General features: G+C 40.5%; 1 protein-coding gene across 1 annotated transcript in view; it reads right to left on the bottom strand.

Moving 5' to 3' along the window:
• The window catches only part of LOC132835847 (voltage-dependent P/Q-type calcium channel subunit alpha-1A-like), a 518,300-nt gene that overhangs the window by 284,081 nt on the left and 210,335 nt on the right, over window positions 1-23,884 (bottom strand). The window contains exon 7 of the mRNA XM_060854942.1: window positions 20,552-20,739. Within this exon, the coding sequence (XP_060710925.1) occupies window positions 20,552-20,739 (188 nt within the window). The remainder of the gene's footprint in view (window positions 1-20,551; window positions 20,740-23,884) is intronic.

The following is a 23,884-nucleotide window of genomic DNA, read 5'->3' as shown; positions in this document are numbered from 1 at the left end:
CACCTGCTCCACTTGGTGATGTTCAAAGTAGTACCTTTGCAGATGCTTCTTCCCCACTTTGTACATTCAATGGCAAGTGATTCTGATGTGTTGATGGAGATGTAGCATTTGTTTAGGGAGGCTTTCAAGATGCCTTTGTAGCGTGCCATCCTAGTGATTGCTTACCCTTGAGAAGCTCAGAGTAGAGCATTTGTTTAGGGAGTCTTGTATCAGACATGTGGACAATGTGGCCTGCCCATCACAGCTTAATGTGAGAGACCACAGCCTCGATATAGGGGTTAAGGTGAGGGTTAGGGTTAAGCCTGGGAGAGAACACTCAAGTTCTTACACCTATCCTGCATGTGTTTTTCAGGAGTTTACAAAGGCAGTGTTGTTGATAACTGTCCAGGTTTTGGAGATGTCTGTTGTACATGGTCCATGTCTCTGATGCACACAGGAGGATTGAGTGCACAGTTGCTTTATAGACCATGACTTTGGTACTGAGTTTAAATACTCAGGTTTCAATCACCGTATTCGTCAGGTGTCTAAAGGTTGCACTGATGCATTGCAGTTAATGCTGGATTTCATCGTCAATATCTGGTCACACCGAGAAGAGGCTCCCAAAGTATGAGAAAAGATCCACATTGTCCAGGGACTTGAAATAGATTTTGATGGAATGGAGGCAGGACTGTGTAGCAGAAACAGGCTGCTGCTGGACATCTGTCTTTCGGCTGTTTAGACTGTTCGGCTGCACTGGATAATGTGTTGTGGGATGCGGCTGTGAACACTTGCATTGAACGCTCCTTTAGGTTGAGGAGGTCCTCGAAGTGCTGTCTCCAACAGGCATTAATGAACAACTCTCTGTTTTTGGCTCTTGCTGGATCGGGTTCCTGGGTACTCAGACTGTAGAGTGCAATGAGGAAACCACACACATTGTGGTTGTTGTTAAGTTGTTAATTTTCCTGCGTGCTTTCCACCCACCATCTATTCTTAGGTCACCCTTGTTTGTCGCACCTTAGACGTCAATTGCCTGGAGACTTGTTTCCTCTTGCACTAGTTTTGGTGGAGCTACCATTTCAGGAATGCCTTGCATGTGTGATGTAGGAGATCCTGGATCACCTGATTGTTCTTTTGGAATAAGTCTTGGTGCTTCCTGGTCAAGAGGCCAAGCATCTCTATGCAGGAGTTGACTATGATAGTTTTTAGGGTGGACCAGGTGCTGTGAGCACTCTGCAGCTCTGGTATGTTGGTCATTGCTGGATTGGCTGTGAGGGACCGCCTGAATAGGTCTTTCTTCTCAGGGTTTTGACTCCAACACTGAGTATCCTGCAGCAGATCTTTTTTTCTTCTGCTGCCAGTTTAGGGCCAGGTTGATGGTAGATTAGTGGTTGGTCCAGCAGTTGTCAGCTCTAGTCATGGTACTGGTGATGCAGACCATTGCAGTTCCTTGCTTGAATGTTGATGTAGTTTACCAGGTGCTAATGTCTGGAACAGGGATGTTACCATGAGGTCTTCTGCTTTCCTTCTGGTGGAACAGGATGTTTGTTTGTTATGATGAGGTGACATTTTAGGCAGTTGGCCAGAACGAGGACTCTGTCGGAGCTTGTTTTCCTTACAACTTCCTTGCCAAAAATGCCTTTCCAAAGATTTCTGTCCCTTCCGACTCTTGCATTTAAGGTGTTCAGGAGAATCAACTTGTGTCCCATCACCATACGGAACAGCGATTGGTTGAAGCTGATACAGAATGCCCCTTTTGTCTCATCCGTTACATCTAGGGTCAGGACCTGGCACAGACGACTGTGATGTACTACTTCTGGGCCAAGGTGAGCCTAGGGTCATGATGCAATATCATATGCCACAGGGAAAGTCATTAAAAGGTCTGACCATTTCATTTCTTACGGTGAAGCCGACTCCATGGAGATGGTGTTCTTCTTCTGGTTTGCTATTCTAGGAGAAGGTATAACCATCTCAGTGTTCCTTAAGCTGGTCTTCTCCTGTTAGTGATGTCTAGCTCAGGGCAGCAATGTCGATATTGCAATACTGGAGTTCCTGAGCTATGATGGCAGTGTGATGTTCAGGACATTGTTGGGTTAGGGCCCATAAAAGTCCTGGTATTTCAGGTCCTGAAATTCATTTGGGTGGGGTTGGTGGAAACAGGAGGCTAGGGTAGAAAATCACTGCACATGGATTCTCTGGACATGTCATTATCAACCACCATATACTCCCAGCAGAGTGAGGTTTTGACCTAATGGCAAGGAAAATCTGAGACAACTGGAGACCTGGCTCTGCTGTAGGACATGGGTACTAACAAACACTCATGTTCCAACAATTGTTACCACGGTTGAAGAGAAGGTGAAGGCATGGCGATGGTTATGATAGTTGATAGGCCTGTACGTTTTTCTCCTCATGAGGCAGGAGTTATCTTGTAAGATAAACATTTCTGGAGAAACTTTTAGCACATCCGTCATATTCACAGATAATGGTTTATTCTCCATATGCCTGCACAGGTTATTGAGTAGCCACCAGTTCTTGGAAAATGCGGGTTTGCAACTGAAAGAGCAAATAAAGAGATTCTGGGAGAGTTTGTCTCACTCTGACATCAACAGCTGCTCCTTGCTTGCCACCTCCTCACTCCCTCAGGTCCCCTCCTCCTCATTCCCTTAGGCTGGTCTTTCCTCCTCGGTTTCTCGGGCCAAGAGTGAGAGTACCGTTTCATTTTCACACTGTGATGGTGGGCACAATGTCAAATATAGCCTAGTAATAGATGACTGGAACCTCATAATAAGAAAAAAATATTTAGCACCTTTTAGACATCAATCCCATCAGCACCCATACATTTTTACATATGATCTGTACTGTCTATTACCAATGTAAAACATTGTTTGATTTGATCAGCCATTTTTTGGGACATACTGCCTAGATACTTAGCAGCAGTAAAATTAATACATTGCATTGCTCAATTGAGTGGTAGACAAAGCAACTGACCAGTGTGACGTCTGCTACATAGGCCAGCTGCCTCAGCAATTGGCTAATCAAATCAAAGGGGATCCTCCTTTGATTGTTCATAATGAGGTTGAACACAGACCATACTTAACCAGCCTGCATCTGTGAAACCCAAAACTAACTCTCCATTGTTGGGTACCATTCCCTGTTTGAATAGCACTTGTGAACTATCTTTAGTGTGTTTGTAAGTACATTAACACCAAATTTATGATAGTCAAGTTTTAAAATGTCTCATTCACACTTGCTTGAAGCAACATACATTCATACACTTACAAATTAAAGGAATATGCCTTTTTAGAAGTACTCAAGACCAATAGTCTTTGGAAACCGTAAAGTTGCCTGTTTCTTTTCCCATGGAAACACCAGGGCCAGTCAGAGTAGACATGCAAATCAATCAGCATTTTTTCTCCTGTAATATAAATTGTTGTGCTCAATTAAATTTTGACATTCTTAATTTTGTCATTCCTGATTGAGTATAGAACAAAATGCTTTAGCATCATGCCTATTTTTGTGCAATATTCAAACTACTGAAAAAATTAAGTGATATTGCAATAAACTGACAGTTCAGAAAGCCAAGCCTTCAGCTCTCCAAACCCTATTTGCTCTTATATAAGAGACATTTTCTGGGAGAGGTACATTTAATGTTAAGCATTCATCTCAAACAAGAAACTGTGTGGACCCACAGCCATATTTAGACAACATGGTTGAACTAGCTTCCTTCTTGAGAGTAACTATGATGTTTTCTTAGATTCCACTTGGATGGGAATATATCAGTGCCAATAAAAATATTGTAGGCCAACTTCAGAACAAGTTCATTCAAAAATTCTTTAAGAAGTCAAGCATTCATGTAATCAGGGCTTTGAAAGCAGCCTGGAATTGAAAAGAATATTCAAGAATCTTTCATTAATTTTGGTTTGACCCAGTCACTGAAGGGATATGAATTTCAAAATCTAATTCAGCAAGTATGGCATTAAGAACTCTTCCACATGCAATATGTGTAGGATGTCACCTTGGCAATTAGGGAGATTGGACCCAGTGTTAGCATGTATCAAAGAAAAAGAGAGATCCTATAAAGTGGCCAAGAGCAGTGGGAAATCAGAAGATTGGGAAGGCTACAAAAACAAACAGAGGATAACAAAGAGAGAAATAAGGAAGGAGAGGATCAAATATGAAGGTAGGCTAGCCAGTAATATTAGAAATGATAGTAAAAGTTTCTTTCAATACATAAGAAACAAACGACAGGCAAAAGTAGACATTGGGCCACTTCAAACTGATGCTGGAAGTCTAGTGATGGGAGATAAGGAAATAGCAGGAGAACTTAACAAGTACTTTGCGTCAGTCTTCACAGTAGAAGGCATGACTAATATCTCAACAATTAAAGGGAGTCAGGGGGTTGAGTTCAGTATGGTTGCCATTACAAAACAGAAAGTGCTAGAAAAGCTAAAAGGTCTTAAAATTGATAAATCTCCTGGCCCCAATGGACTACATCCTAAAGTTCTGAGGGAGGTGGCTGAGGAAATAGCGGAGGCGTTGGTTGAGATCTTTCAAAAGTCACTGGAGTCAGGGAAAGTCCCGGATGACTGGAAGATCGCTGTTGTAACCCCCTTGTTCAAGAAAAGATCAAGACAAAAGATGGAAAATTATAGGCCAATTAGCCTAACCTCAGTTGTTGGTAAAATTCTAGAATCCGTCGTTAAGGATGAGGTTTCTAAATTCTTGGAAGAGCAGAGTCGGATTAGAACAAGTCAACATGGATTTAGTAAGGGGAGGTCGTGCCTGACAAACCTTGTTGGAATTCTTTGAAGAGATGACAAGTAGGTTAGACCAGGGAAACCCAGTGGATGTGGCCTATCTAGACTTCCAAAAGGCCTTTGATAAGGTGCCACATGGGAGGCTGCTGAGCAAGGTGAGGGCCCATGGTGTTCGAAGTGAGCTACTGGTATGGAATGAGGATTGGCTGTCTGACAGAAGGCAGAGAGTTGGGATAAAAGGTTCTTTTTCAGAATGGCAGCCGGTGACAAATGGTGTCCCGCAGGGTTCAGTGTTGGGGCCGCAGCTGCTCACGTTATATATTAATGATCTGGATGAAGGGACTGGGGGCATTCTAGCGAAGTTTGCCGATGATACAAAGTTAGGTGGGCATGCAGGTAGTAATGAGGAAGTGGGGAGGCTGCAGAAGGATCTAGACAGTTTGGGAGAGTGGTCCAGGAAATGGCTGATGGAATTCAATGTGAGCAAATGTGAGGTCTTGCATTTTGGAGAAAAGAATACAAGCATGGACTACTTTGTAAACGGTGAAAAAATTCGTAAAGCCAAAGTACAAAGAGATCTGGGAGTGCTAGTCGAGGATTCTCTAAAGGTAAACATGCAGGTTGAGTCCATGATTAAGAAAGCGAATGCAATGTTGTCATTTATCTCAAGAGGGTTGGAATATAAAAGCACCGTTGTGCTACTGAGACTTTATAAAGCTCTGGTTAGGCCCCATTTGGCGTAGTGTGTCCAGTTTTGGGCCCCACACCTCAGGAAGGACATACTGGCACTGGAACGTGTCCAGCAGAGATTCACACAGATGATCCTTGGAATGGTTGGTCTAACATATGAGGAATGGCTGAGGATCCTGGGAGTGTATTCATTGGCGTTTAGAAGATTAAGGGGAGACTTAACAGAAACTTACAAGATAATACATGGCTTGGAAAGGGTGGACGCTAGGAAACTGTTTCCGTTAAGCAAGGAGCCTAGGACCCGTGGACACAGCCTTAGAATTAGAGGGGGTCAATTCAGAACAGAAATGCAGAGACATTTCTTCAGCCAGAGAGTGGTGGGCCAGTGGAATTCATTGCCGCAGAGTGCAGTGGAAGTCGGGACGCTAAATGTCTTCAAGGCAGAAATTGATAAGGGAGAATGCGGGTAAGTGGAGTTGAAATGCCCATCAGTTATGATTGAATGGCAGAGTGGACTCGATGGGCTGAATGGCCTTACTTCCATTCCTATGTCTTATGGTCTTATGTACCTTATGCCCTTTGAGCTAAAGATCGTGCTTTCAAGTCCATTCCATTACTTAAGTACTTATTTTAGGCTGACACAGAAATAGTGTTTTCTTTTTAATGAGACAATAAATTTACATCCTAATAAGCATAAATCCACAGCACAAAAATCCCTAGAGTTGGCTAGAATTAACAATTTCACTTACAGAAGGCAAAAGGATAACTGATTATGAAATGGAAAAGTTAACAGTGATGCTGTGGGGTACATTTTTCTGAGGTTTGAACTAAGATTGAGCATTATGCCTGAGAAAAGGGAGCTTTGATATAAATAAAACCTTTGCTATATAGCACTGCTGCTGACAGTGGATGCACAGATTTACTGAAGCACTTTATTCCTCCTGAAATTGACATTGCTCACATCAGTGAATCCAAAAATTGCTTAAATTCAGAAAATACTCAAAATCCTGAGTCCTTAATTTCAGTTGAGCGCTGAAATCCATTATTGTTGCTCTCTTGCGTTCCCATTATTGTCAATGTTCTTAGAAAAATATGTTCATGCATAATGACACGGGTTTTCTAAATATATTGCAACATTAAAGAACATAAACTACTCCAAGGCAAAAATAGTGAATTGTTCTAATATTTTGCAAACTTCTGCCTGGAGCACAAGAACTCTTAACAGCCTCTCAGACTTTTGCCCTGTATTCAGTTAACCCTTATTCTAAATGAATAACCTGGAACTTACGTTCACAGCAAAATAAACAGTGCTAACACTGTGTTTTTCTCTCAGCACTAGATCACTAGTAGGGATTAGTGTGATCTCTATTATATGAGTTAATTATAGATAGGAGGGAAAGATATGGCACTTTAAAAGAGAAATCCAGGGAGTAAACCAAGGGAATTAAGTGCAAAATATTGCTTCAACATGGTATTGGTGCTATTTTGCTGAAGCCAGAATGTCATTATTAAGGTGACACTTGGTCTCAGCACCTCTGAACCAGGGGTGGAATAAATAAGCCTAGACTCCCAATAATCTGTTTCTACATTAATCTTTGCTGCAAAATGTGTCCATGTGAAGTTTGTTCAAGAGTCGTATCTGACTCTGATTTCCTCCTTCCCATTGAACATGTACTGATTTGGTCCACACATGACGATTAATCTTTTAGACATGATATCAAAATGCTTCTATAATCAGTTCATCATAATTTGTAACTAATCTCACTACTGCACATTGAAAACAGTAGCTGAAAATGGCCATTTCTGCAGTTTCTTTTCAGAAACCTCCAGAATTTAAAGTAAGCAAACTTTCAGGACTATTTTTCCGGAACATAACTCTTGCTTTAGCACTATTTTACGTGAATTTCTCTACTTTCCTGTCGGACCCCCATGATTCTCAACTCCCTTGTCGATCAAAAATCTATCTAACTCTGTCTTGTATAAATTCAATGACAAAGCCTCCACTACTTTCTGGGGAAGGGAATTCTAGACTTTAACTCAGAGAAAATATTTTTTCTATGCCATCCCTAAAAAGGAAATGCATTTTTCTTAAACTATGAACAGTCACATCTTTCCCCCAGACCCTCACAAACACCTTTTATATTTGTCATAAAACTTCCTTCCTTGCTTTTATATACCATTCCCTCTGCAACAAGTGGATACATTCCATGTGCCTTCCTGAGCACAAGCTGCTGATCCATCCTCTCCTCCAATCAAGGTGAAAGATCAGGACCTAGATATTTTAAAATCTGTCCAGACTATGAGTTAATGAATGTCCTGTCACATCAGGCCTGTGCTTATGTACAGACATGGTACATGAGTCTCCACCCCACTTGTTGTCTACCAGGGTTCGGCATGAATTCCTTTTCAAAAGAGTAATGCTAGTTCAAGTAGGGACCATCCACAACACAAAACTGGCAATAAATTCTGAAATAGCACACAACAGTCGTGTTTAAAATGATGAAAGATAAATATGAGAAACTAAATGGAAGCATGCTGCTTCAATTCAGCAAGTGAACTTATATTTATATAGTTTCTTTATTCTATGAAGCAAGGTACAAAAGTAATGCAAAACCGAGTATTAAAAATTAGTTTGGATCAGTGGATGAGAAGAAGAAAATACTTGGGAACAAAATGTGTAAATATGATCAGGAGTATATGCTAAAGCAAACATTGAACCCAAACAGAGACTGGTTAGTCTGAATTAGCTATTCCCATGTTACAACTTCTATGTATTTTATTTTCATTCATTTATTTCTGTGTCCACAGTTGCATGGTATATGAAAGGAAGAATGGTCACAAATATGAAATGATGTCGATGACCCAGTTCCTGAGTCCAGACAAAGAACAAGCAGAAAAAAAACTAATATTTTACATAGAGTTTTCCAGGGAAAAAGTGATTGCTATTAAATGAATTCAATAGCTAAAACTTATATTAGAATCAAGTTGTAATTTCAACTCTCGAATGTTGCTACAAATGTTCAAAGTTTGTGAGAAGATTTGTAGCTTGGGTGCTCGCTGTTGTGGTTCTGTTCGCCGAGCTGGGAATTTGTGTTGCAGATGTTTCGTCCCCTGTCTAGGTGACATCCTCAGTGCTTGGGAGCCTCCTGTGGAGGCTGAACGCCATCAATATAGCCATGTATACGATGACTACAAAGTGATCTCCCACCAGATGACCCTTCATTTCAAAGAGCTAGTGAAGTTCTATCATATCCACAGAGAGGAGTTCCAGTCAGACACCCTGGAGGTTTCATCAGAGGATATTCAGAACTTCACCTTTGACAGGGACCCCATTCCTGCTGCAGGTCAGGTCAAGGAGTCTATACGTGCATTGTGCAGCAGACTGTCAGTTTGTTGGGGCCCTTTAAACTTCAAGCAAATTTATGTGATGTTTCTAGAGGCTCCCAAGTAGTGGAGCGCTTCTGTGATGTTTCCTCTGGCATTTATAGTGGTTTGTATCTGCTTCCGGTTGTCAGTTCCGCTGCAGTGGTCGGTATATTGGGTCCAGGTCGATGTGCTTTTTGATTGAATCTGTGGATGAGTGCCATTCCTCTCGGAATTCCCTGGCTGTTCTCTGTTTGGCTTGTCCGATAATAGCAGTGTTGTCCCAGTCGAACTCATGTTGCTTGTCATCTGAGTGTGTGGCTATTAAGGATAGCTGGTTGTGTCATTTCGTGGCTAGTGGTGTTCATGTATGCGGATCGTTAGCTGTCTTCCTGTTTGTCCTATGTAGTGTTTTGTGCAGTCCTTGCATGGGATTTTGTACATTACGTTGGTTTTGCTCATGCTGGGTATCGGGTCCTTTGTCCTGGTGAGTTGCTGTCTGAGAGTGGCTATTGGTTTGTGTGTTGTTATGAGTCCTAGTGGTCATAGTAGTCTGGCTGTCAGTTCAGAAATGTTCTTGATGTATGGTAACATGGCTAGTCCTTTGGGTTGTGGCATGTCCTCATTCCGTTGTCTTTCCTTTTCTGTTGATGAAATTGCGCGGGTATCCGTTTTTGGCGAATACATTGTAGAGTTGTTCTTCTTCCTCTTTTTGCAGTTCTGGTGTACTGCAGTGTGTTGTGGCCCTTTTGAACAGTGTCTTGATGCAACTTCTTTTGTGTGAGTTGGGGTGGTTGCTTTTGTAGTTCAGGACTTGGTCTGTGTGTGTGGCTTTCCTGTATACCTTTGTGGTGAATTCTCCATTCGGTGTTCTCTATACTATCACGTCTAAGAATGGGAGTTGGTTGTCCTTTTCTTCCTCTCTAGTGAATCGGATTCCTGTGAGTGTGGCGTTGATGATCCGGTGTGTGTTCTCTTTTTCTGTGTTTTTAATGATTACAAAGGTGTCATCCACATATCTTACCCAGAGTTTTGGTTGAATTTGCGGTAAGACTGTTTGTTCTAACCTTTGCATTACAGCCTCTGCTATGAGTCCAGAGATGAGTGAGCCCATGGTTGTGCCGTTAATTTGTTTATATATTTGATTGTTGAATGTGAAGTGTGTTGTGAGGCACAGGTCCAGTAGTTTGAGTATGCAGTCTTTGTTGATAGGTCCACCATCTTGTTGCCTGTTTTGTATGTCCAGCAGGTTGGCTATTATTTCTCTGGCTAAGATTTTGTCAATAGAGGTGAACAGTGCTGTTACATCGAATGAGACCATAGTGCTACAAATGTGTTTGCTCAAGGATAGAAAATGCAAAGTAAATTATAAAGCAAGGATTAGTTTAATGCATGTTATTGTAATCTGAATGTAAAGAAATACTGTACTGATATGACATGCCTCTCTAACCGGCAGTGAAAGAGGACATTAAGGTTCTGTCTCTTCCTGTGAATGGAACATCATCCATCTTATTCTGCACAATGAATGCCATTCTGGCCTGTGGCCAAAGACTGTCATACTATATATAACACGGTCATGCAACCAATCAATAATAAAGTGAGTCGAGCAATTTCAGCAGAGAAACAGCTGTAAAAGCTCATGTGCATCACCTTTCTGGGAATTATGGGGAGTGCTTGTTCTGGAGAAGTGTTACAGAAAGAATGAAAGAAAATTCAAAATTTTTAAAAACAAAATAGCATGATAATTTTGGAGGAATATTATTTCCCAGTTTGTAGCTTTGCAATAGCTGTACTAACCTAAAGCTAGATTTTAATTTCCCTTTGTCCTCTTCTGAATTATACTGAGGTGCAATTCAACGATCAACATTTCACAACTTATCCAAACACTCATTCTTCATTGTCTGTTTTGTATGTCCAGCAGGTTAAGTGCTTGAGTGTCCATTCAGCATCCGCCATGCGGTAGTATCATGTCCAATCACATGTCCTTGATTGATAGTAATTTTAATTGAGTGGGAGGAGCTGCAAAATCAAACGTATTCTCCATTCTGGAAATGCAAATAAGATCAACGACACTAGCACAGCCCAGGGTTGGAATTGTCCATTAGAGAGTCTAATTCTGGTTCTAAATGTAGAAGAGAAAGTCACTGCTGCAGAGGGACTGATCAGGTTTGCTTCCACAATGATGTGATAGTTAGCTCATTACATATGCATGCGGTTTTTGTATAACTACAATGAAGTATCTTAGAGGGCAATTCCAACCGGGATCATCCAGATTCCAAGGTCCTGATGCCATATTTAAAGGCCACCTAGACATCCCTTCACTTATTACAGGTCAACAGCACCCTTCAGTTTCACACTGAAAGGATGAACTGGCATAGCATTGATGCAATGTGCATCGGCAATAGCACAGAGAAAGATGCACCTTCTGGAATAAGCTCAGGGTTACAATTTGAAAGAAGTATCTGAAGATCACTGATGTTTAGAAGGACTGCTGGAGATCAGGACCTTGATCAGCCCCATACAGCTGCCAAGCTTGTGGGCAGCACGGTGGCACAGTGGTTAGCACAGTGGTTCAATTCCCGACTCAGGCGACTGACTGTGTGGAGTTTGCACGTTCTCCCCGTGTCATCGTGGGTTTCCTCCCACAGTCCAAAGATGTGCGGGTCAGGTGAATTGGCCATGCTAAATTGCCCGTAGTGTTAGGTAAGGGGTAAATGTAGGGGTATGGGTGGGTTGCGCTTCAGCGGGTCGGTGTGGACTTGTTGGGCCGAAGGGCCTGTTTCCACACTGTAAGTAATCTAATCTAATCTAATCTAATCTGCTTCTATTCTCCACCATAACAGCCATGTTGGAGATTCAAAGACAAACAAGGGAGAGGAAGTCAGTCGACAAGGTATAAGCTGTCTCAGTTGTGACTTTGGCATGTAAGGACTTACTGTGCTTCCAAGGAAAGGTGCCTTGGATATTCATGCTCAGCAGAACACATTGTGGTTGCCAGACTTGCACTTGAACGCCATCAATATAGCCATGTATACAATGACTACAAGGTGATCTCCCACCAGATGACCCTTCATTTCAAGGAGCTAGTGAAGTTCTATCATATCCACAGAGGGGAGTTCCAGTCAGACACCCTGGAGGTTTCATCACAGGATATTCAGAACTTCATCTTTGGCAGGGACCCCATTCCTGCTGCAGGTCAGGTCAAGAAGTCTATACGTGCACTGTGCAGCAGACTGTCAGTTTATTGTACCCTTTAAACCTCAAACAAATTTATCACAGTCAACGGGGTGTACCAGTCAAGAAGCTACCTTTGGAAACCAGCTGCCGATGTCAGAACTGCACTTAGACATAGTGATTACAAAGAAAGAACAACAAATGATCAGTGATGAGTATGCCTCATGTTATTATCATTACTAGGAATGTAATTCACAAGAGTATTTCAGCTCAGGAAATAGCATTGTCAGATGAGGCAAGAATTAAAGAGAAAGTTCACTAGATTGTACAGAATAGAGAGAGAATCTATTTGAGGAATTAAAAAAAAAGTGACCAGACTCTACAAATTGGAAAAATTAAAAATCTTTCCTCTAGCTAAAGGTTCCACAGCCAGATAAACAAATTCTCAGAATGAGAGGTAGACAATAAGGACTTAGTTTTTTTCAGGAGGATGGGATGTAAAGGATTGGAATTGGCCCATTATAAGAGTACTGGAGGCACAGCCACTAGACACTCACTAATGCAACATTAGAACTGTGAAAGAGAAATAGCTCCAGGACTACAGGGATAGTGGGGGAGTATGGTGATGAGTTCTATCAGCCATGATATAGGTCTGTGGAGCATGCTCTAGGGTCATACTGACCTAATAATGCCTCTCTTTCTGCTCTCCATATGTCCTACCATCTGCCTTACAAAGTTCTCTGCATGACTCCATTTACTGCATTTGTCATGGTGATGTAAGCTATAAAGCCAGGGTTTGATAGTCTGTGGCATTCAAGGACCTCTGGCCAAATCAATGATGGCCCTTTTGAAGCCATGTGCTGCATTGTACCTCTCCTTAACATCAATCAGAAATTCCTCAATTATGTCATCAGCTGGGTTTTCTGGAAGTAACCCTAGTTTCCCAGCTGCCAACTCTGTAGATAACGAGGGAAACTGAAAACATTAGCCACTTGTGAGTGCACCAGAATATAGGAATCATGGAGTGGTCCTGATTGTTATATACAAACTTGATGTGGTCACATGACAGCTGTAGATTAAGGGACTGTTTCCTGCTGACAAAGAGGCTAGGCTGACTTGTAGTGGATCTTTTTGTGAACTGAAAATGGTTTCTACTGGTGTTCCACAGGGGTCAGTCATAGAAGCTTTGTAGCATGGAAAAAGGTCCTTCAAAAGGTCCTTAGCGGGCGGCACGGTGGCACAGTGGTTAGCACTGCTGCCTCACAGCGCCTGAGACCCGGGTTCAATTCCCGACTCAGGCGACTGACTGTGTGGAGTTTGCACGTTCTCCCCGTGTCTGCGTGGGTTTCCTCCGGGTGCTCCGGTTTCCTCCCACAGTCCAAAGATGTGCGGGTCAGGTGAATTGGCCATGCTAAATTGCCCGTAGTGTTAGGTAAGGGGTAAATGTAGGGGTATGGGTGGGTTGCGCTTCGGCGGGTCGGTGTGGACCTGTTGGGCCGAAGGGCCTGTTTCCACACTGTAAGTAATCTAATCTAATAATCTAAAAAAAAATCCAAATCATAAAGCATCTTTCAACTCTTATCCTACTTTCCAGCACTTGGCCCAAAGCCTTGCTATGATGATTCAAGTGCTCATCTAAATATTTATTAAATGTCTTGAGGGCTCCTAAAAAGGTGATAGAGGTTGAAGTGTGGTCCAGGTGAATCTTTAAATGTTTTGCTCTTTACCGTTAAACTGTGCTCGCTGGTTGCTGACCCCTCTGCTAAAGGGAGAAGTTTCTCTTGATCTACAGCTCTCATAACTGTTAGAGATTATGGACAAATTATGACAGATACAAAACAGCAGATGCTCTAGAGGAATAACCCATGCCTCTCCAAGTGGAGATTAATTCTGTCCCTCAGAACATTTTTCCAATAGTTTCTGTATCACTGACGTTAGACTCAATGGATGTAGTTTCCTGGTTTATCCACATCATCCTTCTGGAAGACCCTTCATGTTCGCAGGCCCCTGGCACACTTCCTGTGATCTGACAGGATTTGAAAATTAATGTCAGAGCCCTGCAATCCATTCACTTGCCTTTCACAGCAACGTGGAATACATTTCATCCAAGGTCGGGGATTTATTCGTTTTCAAGCCCACTAAAACCACAAATGTCTCCTCCCTCTCAATGCTAATTTGCTGATTTCGATACTTACATTGTCACAGCTATATCTTATGGCTCCACACTTTAAAGCACCTTTGGATTTTTATTAATATTACTAAACAGTGTTTTTTCATGTTCCCTCTTCAGCTTCCTAATTTCTACTTTAAGTAATGCCATGCACTTTCTGCACTCAAGGACATCTTCTAATAATGCCCTAGGTATCTGTCACAATCTTTTTTTTTAATTAATCCACAGGATGTGGACATCGTTGGTTAGGGCAACACTTATTACCCATCCCTAATTGCCCAGCAGTTTCCTTTTTTTAAAGGATATTAGTGAACCAGATGAGTTGTTCCAACAATTGACAATTCCAATGGCAGCCATGGCGTGATTTGAATCCAGGTCCCCAGAACATTACATGGGTCTCTGGATTAGTAGTGTAGCGATAATACTACTAGGATAAACCTCCCTATCTTCCTTTTTAATCCTTAGTTAAATGTCTCTCCCTTGACATTGAAGATTCTCAGGACTTGTTGATCACACACTTCATTTTACGGGAATATGTTGGCCCTGCACTGATACTTTTCTCTTTTGAACATCTCCCACTGCTCAGATGAGTATATTCATGCAAGTTGCTGCTCCCAGTCCTCTTTGACTAGATTTTGTCTTAACACATTAAAATCAGCCTTTCTCCAATTCTGTACTTTTATTTCAGATTCACCTTTATCCTTATCCATAATTACCTTAAATCTTGTTAATTATGGTCACTATCACTGAAATTCTTCCCCATTGAACATATTCACCACTTGTCCAGCTTTGCTACCTCAAATTAAATCCAGTACTTTTGGAGGATTTTCTACATGGGCTTAAAAGGCTATTCTAGATACAGTTTAAGAATTTCTTCCCCTCCAAGCATTTTACACTTTGTCAATTAAGTGTTAATACTGGGAAAGTTGAAATCCTACATTGGTATTATGATAAAATTTTTACACTTCTCTGAAATGTGCCTCTGAAATCTGTCTACCTGTCTTACCCTCACTGTTTGGAGGTTTATTATATGCCTCCAATGAACTGATTACCCTATTTTTGAAGTTTGAGGAACCTTCTAAGATATCATCCTCATTAAAGTAGTAATTGACTCCTTAATCAATATTGTGATACCACATTCTCTTCCTCAGTATTGGGTCTCTTGCTGTTTGGAATATATATTCTTGACTTGGACTTAAATATGGAGGCATGTTTTGGAAATCTGCAGCCAACACAAAAAATTAGCTGGATAGTTGATAGTGAAGAGGATGGCTATTGATTGCAGGACAATATCAATAGTTTGGTTATTAGTGGAGAAATGGCAAATGAAATTCAATCCAGTGAATTGTGAAATTATGCGTTTGAAGGAAAACAATACAAAGGAATACATAATAAATGGGAAGATTCTGAGAGAGATAAAGAAAGTGAGAGACCTTAGAAAGCAGGTCCAGGTCCTTCAATGAACCATACAGGTAGGTAGGTTGGCTAAAAAGACATATGGATGTTTTTGGGTGAGGTTTGAGTACAAAAACAGGGATGTAATTATGCTAAAGAATACTGAAACTATGTAAAACACTGGTTAGGCCATAGCTGGATTCTGTGGATAGTTCTGGTAACCACACAACAAGGACATAATTGTTCTGAAGAGTGTACAGAAAAGATCTACAAGATGTTGCCAAGTCTTGAAAATTGCAATTCTGAAGAAAGATTGGATAGGTGAGAGACATTTTGCTTAGAACAGAGGAAGCTGACAGACAACTGAATGGAGATATACAAAATATTGAGGAGCTTGGAAAGAGTGGACAGAGAAGACTTGTATGACCTCGCACAAGCAGACAGTTGCCAAGGGAAACAGATTTAAAGGCGGTGATCAGTAGGAGATTTAGAAGGAACATGATGTAAGATCCACCGTACTGGTGGATCTCTGCCCAGTCTGGTGGTTGAAGTGGAAACAGTCAACTCATTTAAAAGGAATTTGTATCTGCACTGAAATGTTGAAACCTGTAAGGTTATAGGCTAAGTACTGTAAAGTGTAATTGGAATGGGTTGTTTATTCAGCAGGCATAGATAACAGAGTTGAAGAGCCTCTTTCTGTCTGTGTGGACTTTGTACATTCTCCCTGTGTCTGTGTGGGTTTCCTATGGGTGCTCTGGTTTCCTCTCACAGTCCAAAGATGAGCAGGTTAAGTGAATTGGCCAAGCTAAAATTACCCATAGTGTCGAGGGATGTATAGTTTTGGTCAGGGGAAATGTAGGGTAATGGGTCTGGGTGGGGTGCTCTTCGGAGGGGCAGTTGGACTTGTTGGGCCGAAGGGCCTGTTTCCACACTGTAGGAATTCTAATTCTAATTCTAACATTGCACCTATAGGAAACCTGCAAATGTAGAACACGAAGGCATCTGTCAGCATGAACAAGTTGGACCAAAGAGTCTGTCTCCATGCTGTACAGCTCTATGACAGGGATGCTTATGAATGTCTTTGTATTTTCTTGGACACAATAACAAGCTTCCCTTCAGTGAGGTTAAACCTAACTGTTGAACTCAGGCCCGGGCACGATACACACGCTACCCACCCATCTTGAGCAACTAATTGAAGAAAATTAAGGTTCCAATCCCAGATAATTTTGTCTTTCACCCAACTCCCAGAGATAAATCCAATCCAGCAACCAGCTCAGAAGATGCAGAATAGGACAAGCACATGATACCATGTCTATTTCATCCTTCCCCAGACAGCATTCCTCCTCTCTCTCCACTGATCCTTCTTCCATTATGCCACCTTTGCTTCATCCTGCCCCATGGGCACTGCAACTCTTCTCCCTCATGCTGTCATTCATGGAAGCTAAATCACAACTCACACATTCACACTGATTAGATTAGATTACTTAGATTAGATTACTTACAGTGTGGAAACAGGCCCTTTGGCCCAACAAGTCCACACCGACCCGCCGAAGCGCAACCCACCCATACCCCTACATTTACCCCTTACCTAACACTATGGGCAATTTAGCATGGCCAATTCACCTGACCCGCACATCTTTGTGACTGTGGGAGGAAACCGGAGCACCCGGAGGAAACCCACGCAGACACGGGGAGAACGTGCAAACTCCACACAGTCAGTCGCCTGAGTCGGGAATTGAACCCGGGTCTCTGGTGCTGTGAGTCAGCAGTGCTAACCACTGTGCCACCGTGCCGCCCACACTGGTTTAAAATAAGCTGCATTTCTTGAAGAGCAAGCAGCCAGTATCTACTCCAAAGTACTCAAAAGAAGTCAATCTCACCTGATGTGTGCTGCTACGTTATCTCACTTTCATTCTGCCCTGTACAGAAAATTTGACCCCAGAAACTGAACTTGCGATTATGTTTATTTGTATGACTCAATAGTGCCACAATCAGTGCAGTTATCTACTTAATCATGGTATTGGTACTCAGCACTGGTTTCATCATGTAGTCGTTTGGCCAAATGTTAAGAACATGCAGGTCCTCATGTTGTAAACTAGCTGTATAAGCAATAGTACAAATATTTTCAGGGTATTCTGTTCAACAAAACAAGTCTAAAATTTGAAATAAGAGATTAGCCTAAAATGGAAATTCTTTCTAACCAGGACATTACACAGTAATCTAAGATTTATGAAACAGAAGTTGGAAATTTCTGGTATTACGAGAAAAACAGGAATGGGATGTTTTGCAAAATGGGATGTTTTGATTCTATGATTGGCCATGCTTAATATAAATCTGATAATGTGCTACTTTGTAAAGACACATGTTTCATGTCATGTGAAAAACAATGCCACTTAATGGTGATACATTTGAATTGTTATTGTTAAGTAAACACAAAGCAAGGTTAAAGGGAATTTAATTGTTATTTGCTTTGGGAGACATCAGGATTAAAGATGATTGTAAATTCTGACTTCCTGTCAAGAATCTCCATTATAAAATGTTTTTGCCCTTTTTTATTTTGCATCTGGAACAACAAGGGTGTTTTGAATACACAATCAAACTAGCTGACCTCCTGAGGCATTGCTCAATGATCTGACAGCAATGGGAGGGCAATATTGGAAGGATTATAGGGTAACAAGTGATGCACCTTCACAACAAAAGAATACAAACAATACTTCTGCCCATAAGTTGAAAACTCTCTTGCTTTTAAATTGGTTGCAATAGAGTAAGTAATCAGCATTTTCCTCAGTCACTATCGATAAATACAATGGAGATGCATAAATACCTTTTATATTAACATTCTTTTCAAATTCTTAATATAATTTGAATAAAACACAGACTCTCCATCTCAGTCTCAAGAAGCTATGCTCTCACATGCGAAAGAAGTTTATGCAGCTTTCCTGTGAAATCTCACATCAAAAGAGATTCTAAATTCATCCTTTAGCTTGTTTTGAAAAAAATTTGAAACACATACTCACATAATATGATAATCTGAGGAAAGATTTATTTTCATAGTAGCAAAGCAAATCATGTGATGCTTGTTATGATTTTCCATGCTGGAAGTAGAAATTGACCCATAAACTCCTTTCTGCACAGATGATTGGTAACTTGGACAGATTTAAAATCAGACCTGATATTTCAGAAATGATTAACTCCAACCATGATTTTTTTGATAAAGAGTAAGGCCTTAGAGAAACAAATCATTAATAAAGCTGTTCAAAGATGCAAGAGGCAACTTCATGCATTATTTTCTCCATGTTATTGTGAAATACATATATTTTTAAATTCTTCTCATTCAGTTAGAAACGCAGCTTAACACCCAGCACCTCCACATCATGGTTAGGTCCTCGGCAAGCAACTCTTATACCTATTATGTTATGTCAGCCATTCGGTTTGTCTCTAGCACGTTCTTATTTTTGATGTTTTTGTAATTACCTCTTGACCTTAATCAATCAGATCATAGATCACCCCTTTGTTTGCTGTAGAGCTGTTGACACTTTACTCACACCATTGGACAGTTTTGATCACCTGCAAAGACTTGTTATTCAGCCTGTCGACACTCCAATCACACCATTAGTATTATCTTTACATATTAGTAATTCCCTGAAATTATCTTGCAATGATCTCTCTGCCTATAAATTCTGTACCTGTGTACTTCCCTCCACTTCACCTGATGAAGGAATAGCATTCGGAAAGATTGTGATTTCAAATAAACTTATTGGACTATAACTTGGTGTCATGTGACTTCTGACTTTGTCGACCCCAGTCTAACACCAGGACCTTCACATTACACCTTCCCTTCTTCAACTTGGAATGTTAACTGTTTTCTCTCTTCAGTTCTTTCCTGACTTGTGGAGTATTTCCAGTATTTTCTGTTTTTATTTAAGATTTCCAGCATCACCAGCATTTTACTTTACTGTCTACAAAAATAAACCATTTAAATCCATTATCCATACCCTTTCCCCATATTCTTTTAAATTTCTCTTTGTCCAATATTCATCCACTTCCTTTTTTAAAAGTTAGATATAGCTAGCACTGAGGGCTAAAGGTATCAAAACAATATGAGTAGGCAGTGGGGACAGGGTACTGAGTTGAATGATTAGCCATAACCACGTTGAATAGTGAAGCAGATCTGAAGGTCTGAATGGCCAACTCCTGCACATAGTTTCTATAATTTTACGTTTAAAAACCACTATTGATTCTATTTCCATCATTCTCCCTGCTCCGCCGTTCTATGCCCTATCATCTACGAAAATTTTGTTTGCAAAAGCTTCTAAGTGAGATTTTAAAAAATGAAAAACAATTAAATAATTCCACATTACATGTTAGTATAGGAAGGATTAAACTTAACAGAGCCATCTTTCAATTAAGATTGTTGCTATACATTCTACTTTACACACTCAGCTCTTATACCAGTGTAAAATGATCTTAAAGGGGTGCTGACTCTTTCCAGAACATTATTCCATTTTGCCTTCAACTTGTACATGGAGATCACAGCAAAGCAAAACCTGGGTTCTCGTCGGTAATGTTATCTGTAATCGGCCTATGTATTCATTCATAGAATAATTCTCTGTTTACATCTGAAAGGACAGAAACCTATATTCCATTTTACATTGTTCTCTTAAAATTATACATACCCTAACTCAAATTATTCACACAAGTATAAATAATACAAAAGCTCTGCATTTCTTTACACCATTAATGAATTGAAAACTTTATATTAAACATATTTTGAAAAATTAATTTTAGAATAAGCACAGAAAGCAAAAAATAACCATTTACAATGTTTCTCCAAGACTAAAGTCTCAGGAAAAAACATTCAATTAAAATTAGGATTAAATTTATTTCCAAAGCAACAAATAAAATTACAAAAAAAAATTGACGTCCAGAGCCAAGACCAAAACTCAGATTCAAATTCAAATTAATTGAAAGATTGAAAAAATGTTGTCAGAAATACTTGCTGAAGTCAAGTCTCCTAGTTACTCACATCATACAAGAGATCAGTCCAGCCCTCCATGGTGATGCACTGGAATACAGTCAGCACAGCAAACAGGATGTTATCAAATTGTGTAATTCCATAATTTGGCCCTTCCCAGTATTCAGTGCAGTTCATTCCAACTGGACAGGTTCGAGCAGGTGAGTCTGTCCCACAAGGAGAGTCACCCACTATTTCATCTGATAAGTGAACAAGACAATCTAATATTAGCATTTAAATACTGTAGTACTATACTCAAAACAGATTGATTAATTTCATTCAATTAAAGCCACATGGATCATTATCAGTCATAAATAAAAAGTAATGCTGTTTCTAATGAGATTTCAAAACTCTGTCTCATTCATTTCCCAATATTACTTGAAATCCTGAATCAGATTCCAGTCTATAACTAACCTCACAACATTGTCGTGCCCAGAAGGGACAAAATGAGAGATTTTACACTGGTTTTCTTTAAAACAATATTATTTTGTTTGGACATTTATTATATTGATATTTTGTTGGACTGACAATAGATCTGCTACTGATCACAAGATGCCAGTTGACTATAATTTCCTAAAACTTCTGATCAGCAGTAACCAGGGACAAAGGTTTACATAACTCTCCTGGAGTGTTATACTTATTGCATCATACAGACCTTTCAATTAAGAAACTGCAGAAAAGATGTTTACACTCAGCCAGTTTGAAACAAAGGAAACCATTGAAATATGTTACTCATGAGATGGTGCTAATGATCTGTACCGTCATCTCCTTAAATACACAATGTATTTTAACGAGTGATATCAAAACCACCTCATTAGCTGACTGTATCAACTGGGAGCCCTGGTTTTGAACATGTTTTATTGTACAGTTTTGACATTGCTTTTCCTTAGTCTTCTTTTAACATCAGAACAGAAAACAGCAAGCAACTTGGCTTAGCTAATGCTTCCTCAAGTCTCAATCTCTCTCAAAAGTCTAATTTGTGGAAAGGCTCCTGCATTTTGCTTGAAAAGTGAATTACTTCCCAGTCAGCAAAAACTATATCGCTATTCTTTCAAATGTAATCCACCTGCATCCAAGGATTTACAAAAAGGAATTCTGCTTAACCAGCTGACTGCAAACCTTTACTGGACGTTGACTTAAAAATCAAAGATACTGGCACTATTCACATGATTTTTAAGTAATGTGAAATCACGTTATTTTCCTTTTTTCTTCCTTGTATGCTTGTGTACATGTGTATATGTGTGTATTATGATTTATCTCCTAGGTTGAATGCTTGAATAAACATCTTTTCTTGTTTTAACCCTAAAGAGAGTTTATTGTAAGACATTTAAACATTTGACTTCACAAGCAAAGCATTTGGGGCAGGTGGGAGTGGTGTAGTGCAAATGCACCATGGCTTGTTTCGAAAGGGAAAATATAAGAACATAAATTTCAAACTCCTCAGTTATTAACAGAAGTTTTGAAGTTAAAAATCACTTTTCCCTTTTGTGCATGATCCTGTATGTGAAAAGATGGTGGTATATGGTATTGTCATTAGGCTGGTAATTCTAATCTAAAATCACTGTGCTGTCCATTCTTCAAACAGAACCATCGCGGAGCAGACTATAAGCCTGCTGAGGATAAGATTCTGATGCTTGGATTAATCTGATAAACGCCTTGCAGCATAGTCCAAAAAGACTGTCCTGCATAATCCTAATTTGCTGTGCTCTGCATAACTGGAACAGCTAAAGAAGGAATTTGAATGACCATGAAGATCTGGGAGACTGGCAGCAGTGATCTGAGTAGAAAGGTGATGGGGAGGTGGTGGCAATGCTTTAATGTCACTAGACCTTCATTCCTGAAGAAGGGCTTATGCCACAAACGATTCTCCTGCTCCTCGGATGCTGCCTGGCTTGCTGTGTTTTTCTAGCACCACACTTTTCAACTCTGGTCTCCAGCATCTGCAGTCCTCACTTTCTCCTTCAATCCAGAACGCTAAGCTAATGAATTTGAATCTCATCATGGCAAATGGTTAAATTTGAATTCAATTTTATTTAAAATCTGGAATAAAGAACTGGCCTAATGGTAACCATGAAACTATTGTCAATGTGATAAAAAGCCATCTGATTCACTAATGTCATTTAGTGATATGTCCTTACGTGATCTGGCCTACATTTGACTCGAGACCCCAGCAGTACGGTTAATGGTCCTCTGAGCAATTAGGGAAAGGCAACAAATGCTGGCATAGCCAGAGATACCCACATCCCATGAATTAATAATAGCTATCTATTTTTCTCTTCATTATGCTTCTGTCTGGCAATGAGCTTTAATATTCAATTGTTTTGTACATAAACCAGTAGAACTCTCAAAATACTTCCACCAATTCATTGTATTCATTACTCACTCTGATTACGGAAAAGGAACACACTACATAATGCCTTTCTAGTCCACCTAACTATCTGTGCATCACAAAATTACAGGAAATAGCTTGAATTACAATATAAAGTTGATCTTCCTGCAACAACTAATTTCTAACCTACAGCAATAAAGTCTATTCTTTTGGGGTGGCACAGCACCACGAACCCTGGTTTAATTCCATCCTCAGGCAACTGTCTGTGTGGAGTTTGCACATTGGCAAATTAGCAGGCAGTACGGTGCCACTGGGATCGGTGCTGGGACCCCAGCTAGTCACAATATATCTCAATGGTTTGATGATGGAACAAAATGTAACATCTTAAAGTGTGCAGATGATACCAAGTTGGGTGGGAGGGTGAACTGTGATGAGGGTGCAGACTTCCTCCAACATGATCTGGACAGGCTGGGTGAGTGTGCAAATCATTGGTAGATGCAGTATAATTTGGATAAATCTGAGGTTATTCACTTTGGAAACAAAGACAAGAAGACAGATTACTACCTGAATGGCTGTAAATTGGGAGAGGGGAGTGTGCAGTGGGGCCTGGGTGTCCTTGTGCACCAGTCAAGCGGTAAAGAAGACAAATGGTATGTTGGCCTTTGTTGGGAGAGGTTTCGAGGACAGGAGCAGGGCTGTGTTGTCACAGTTATGCAGGGTTTTGGTGAGGCCACACCTAGAATATTGTGTGCAGTTTTGGTCTCTTTTGCTGAGAAATGATGTTCTTGCTCTTGATGGAGTGCAGCAACGGTTTACCAGGCTGATTCTGGGAATGGCAGGGCTGACATATGAGGAGAGATTGACTAGGTTAGGATTGTTTTCGCTGGAGTTCAGATGAATGTGGGGAACTCTCATAGATACTTATAAAATTCTAACAGGACTAGACAGGGTAGGTGCAGGGAGGATGTTCCTGATGGTGGGTGTGTCCAGAACCTGGGCTCACAGTCTGAGGATTC

This window comes from Hemiscyllium ocellatum, chromosome 45 (assembly GCF_020745735.1).
Source record: "Hemiscyllium ocellatum isolate sHemOce1 chromosome 45, sHemOce1.pat.X.cur, whole genome shotgun sequence".
Lineage (NCBI taxonomy): Eukaryota > Metazoa > Chordata > Chondrichthyes > Orectolobiformes > Hemiscylliidae > Hemiscyllium > Hemiscyllium ocellatum.
The sequence above is the reverse complement of the archived record's forward strand: the minus strand, read 5'-3'. Positions and strand labels throughout refer to the sequence as shown.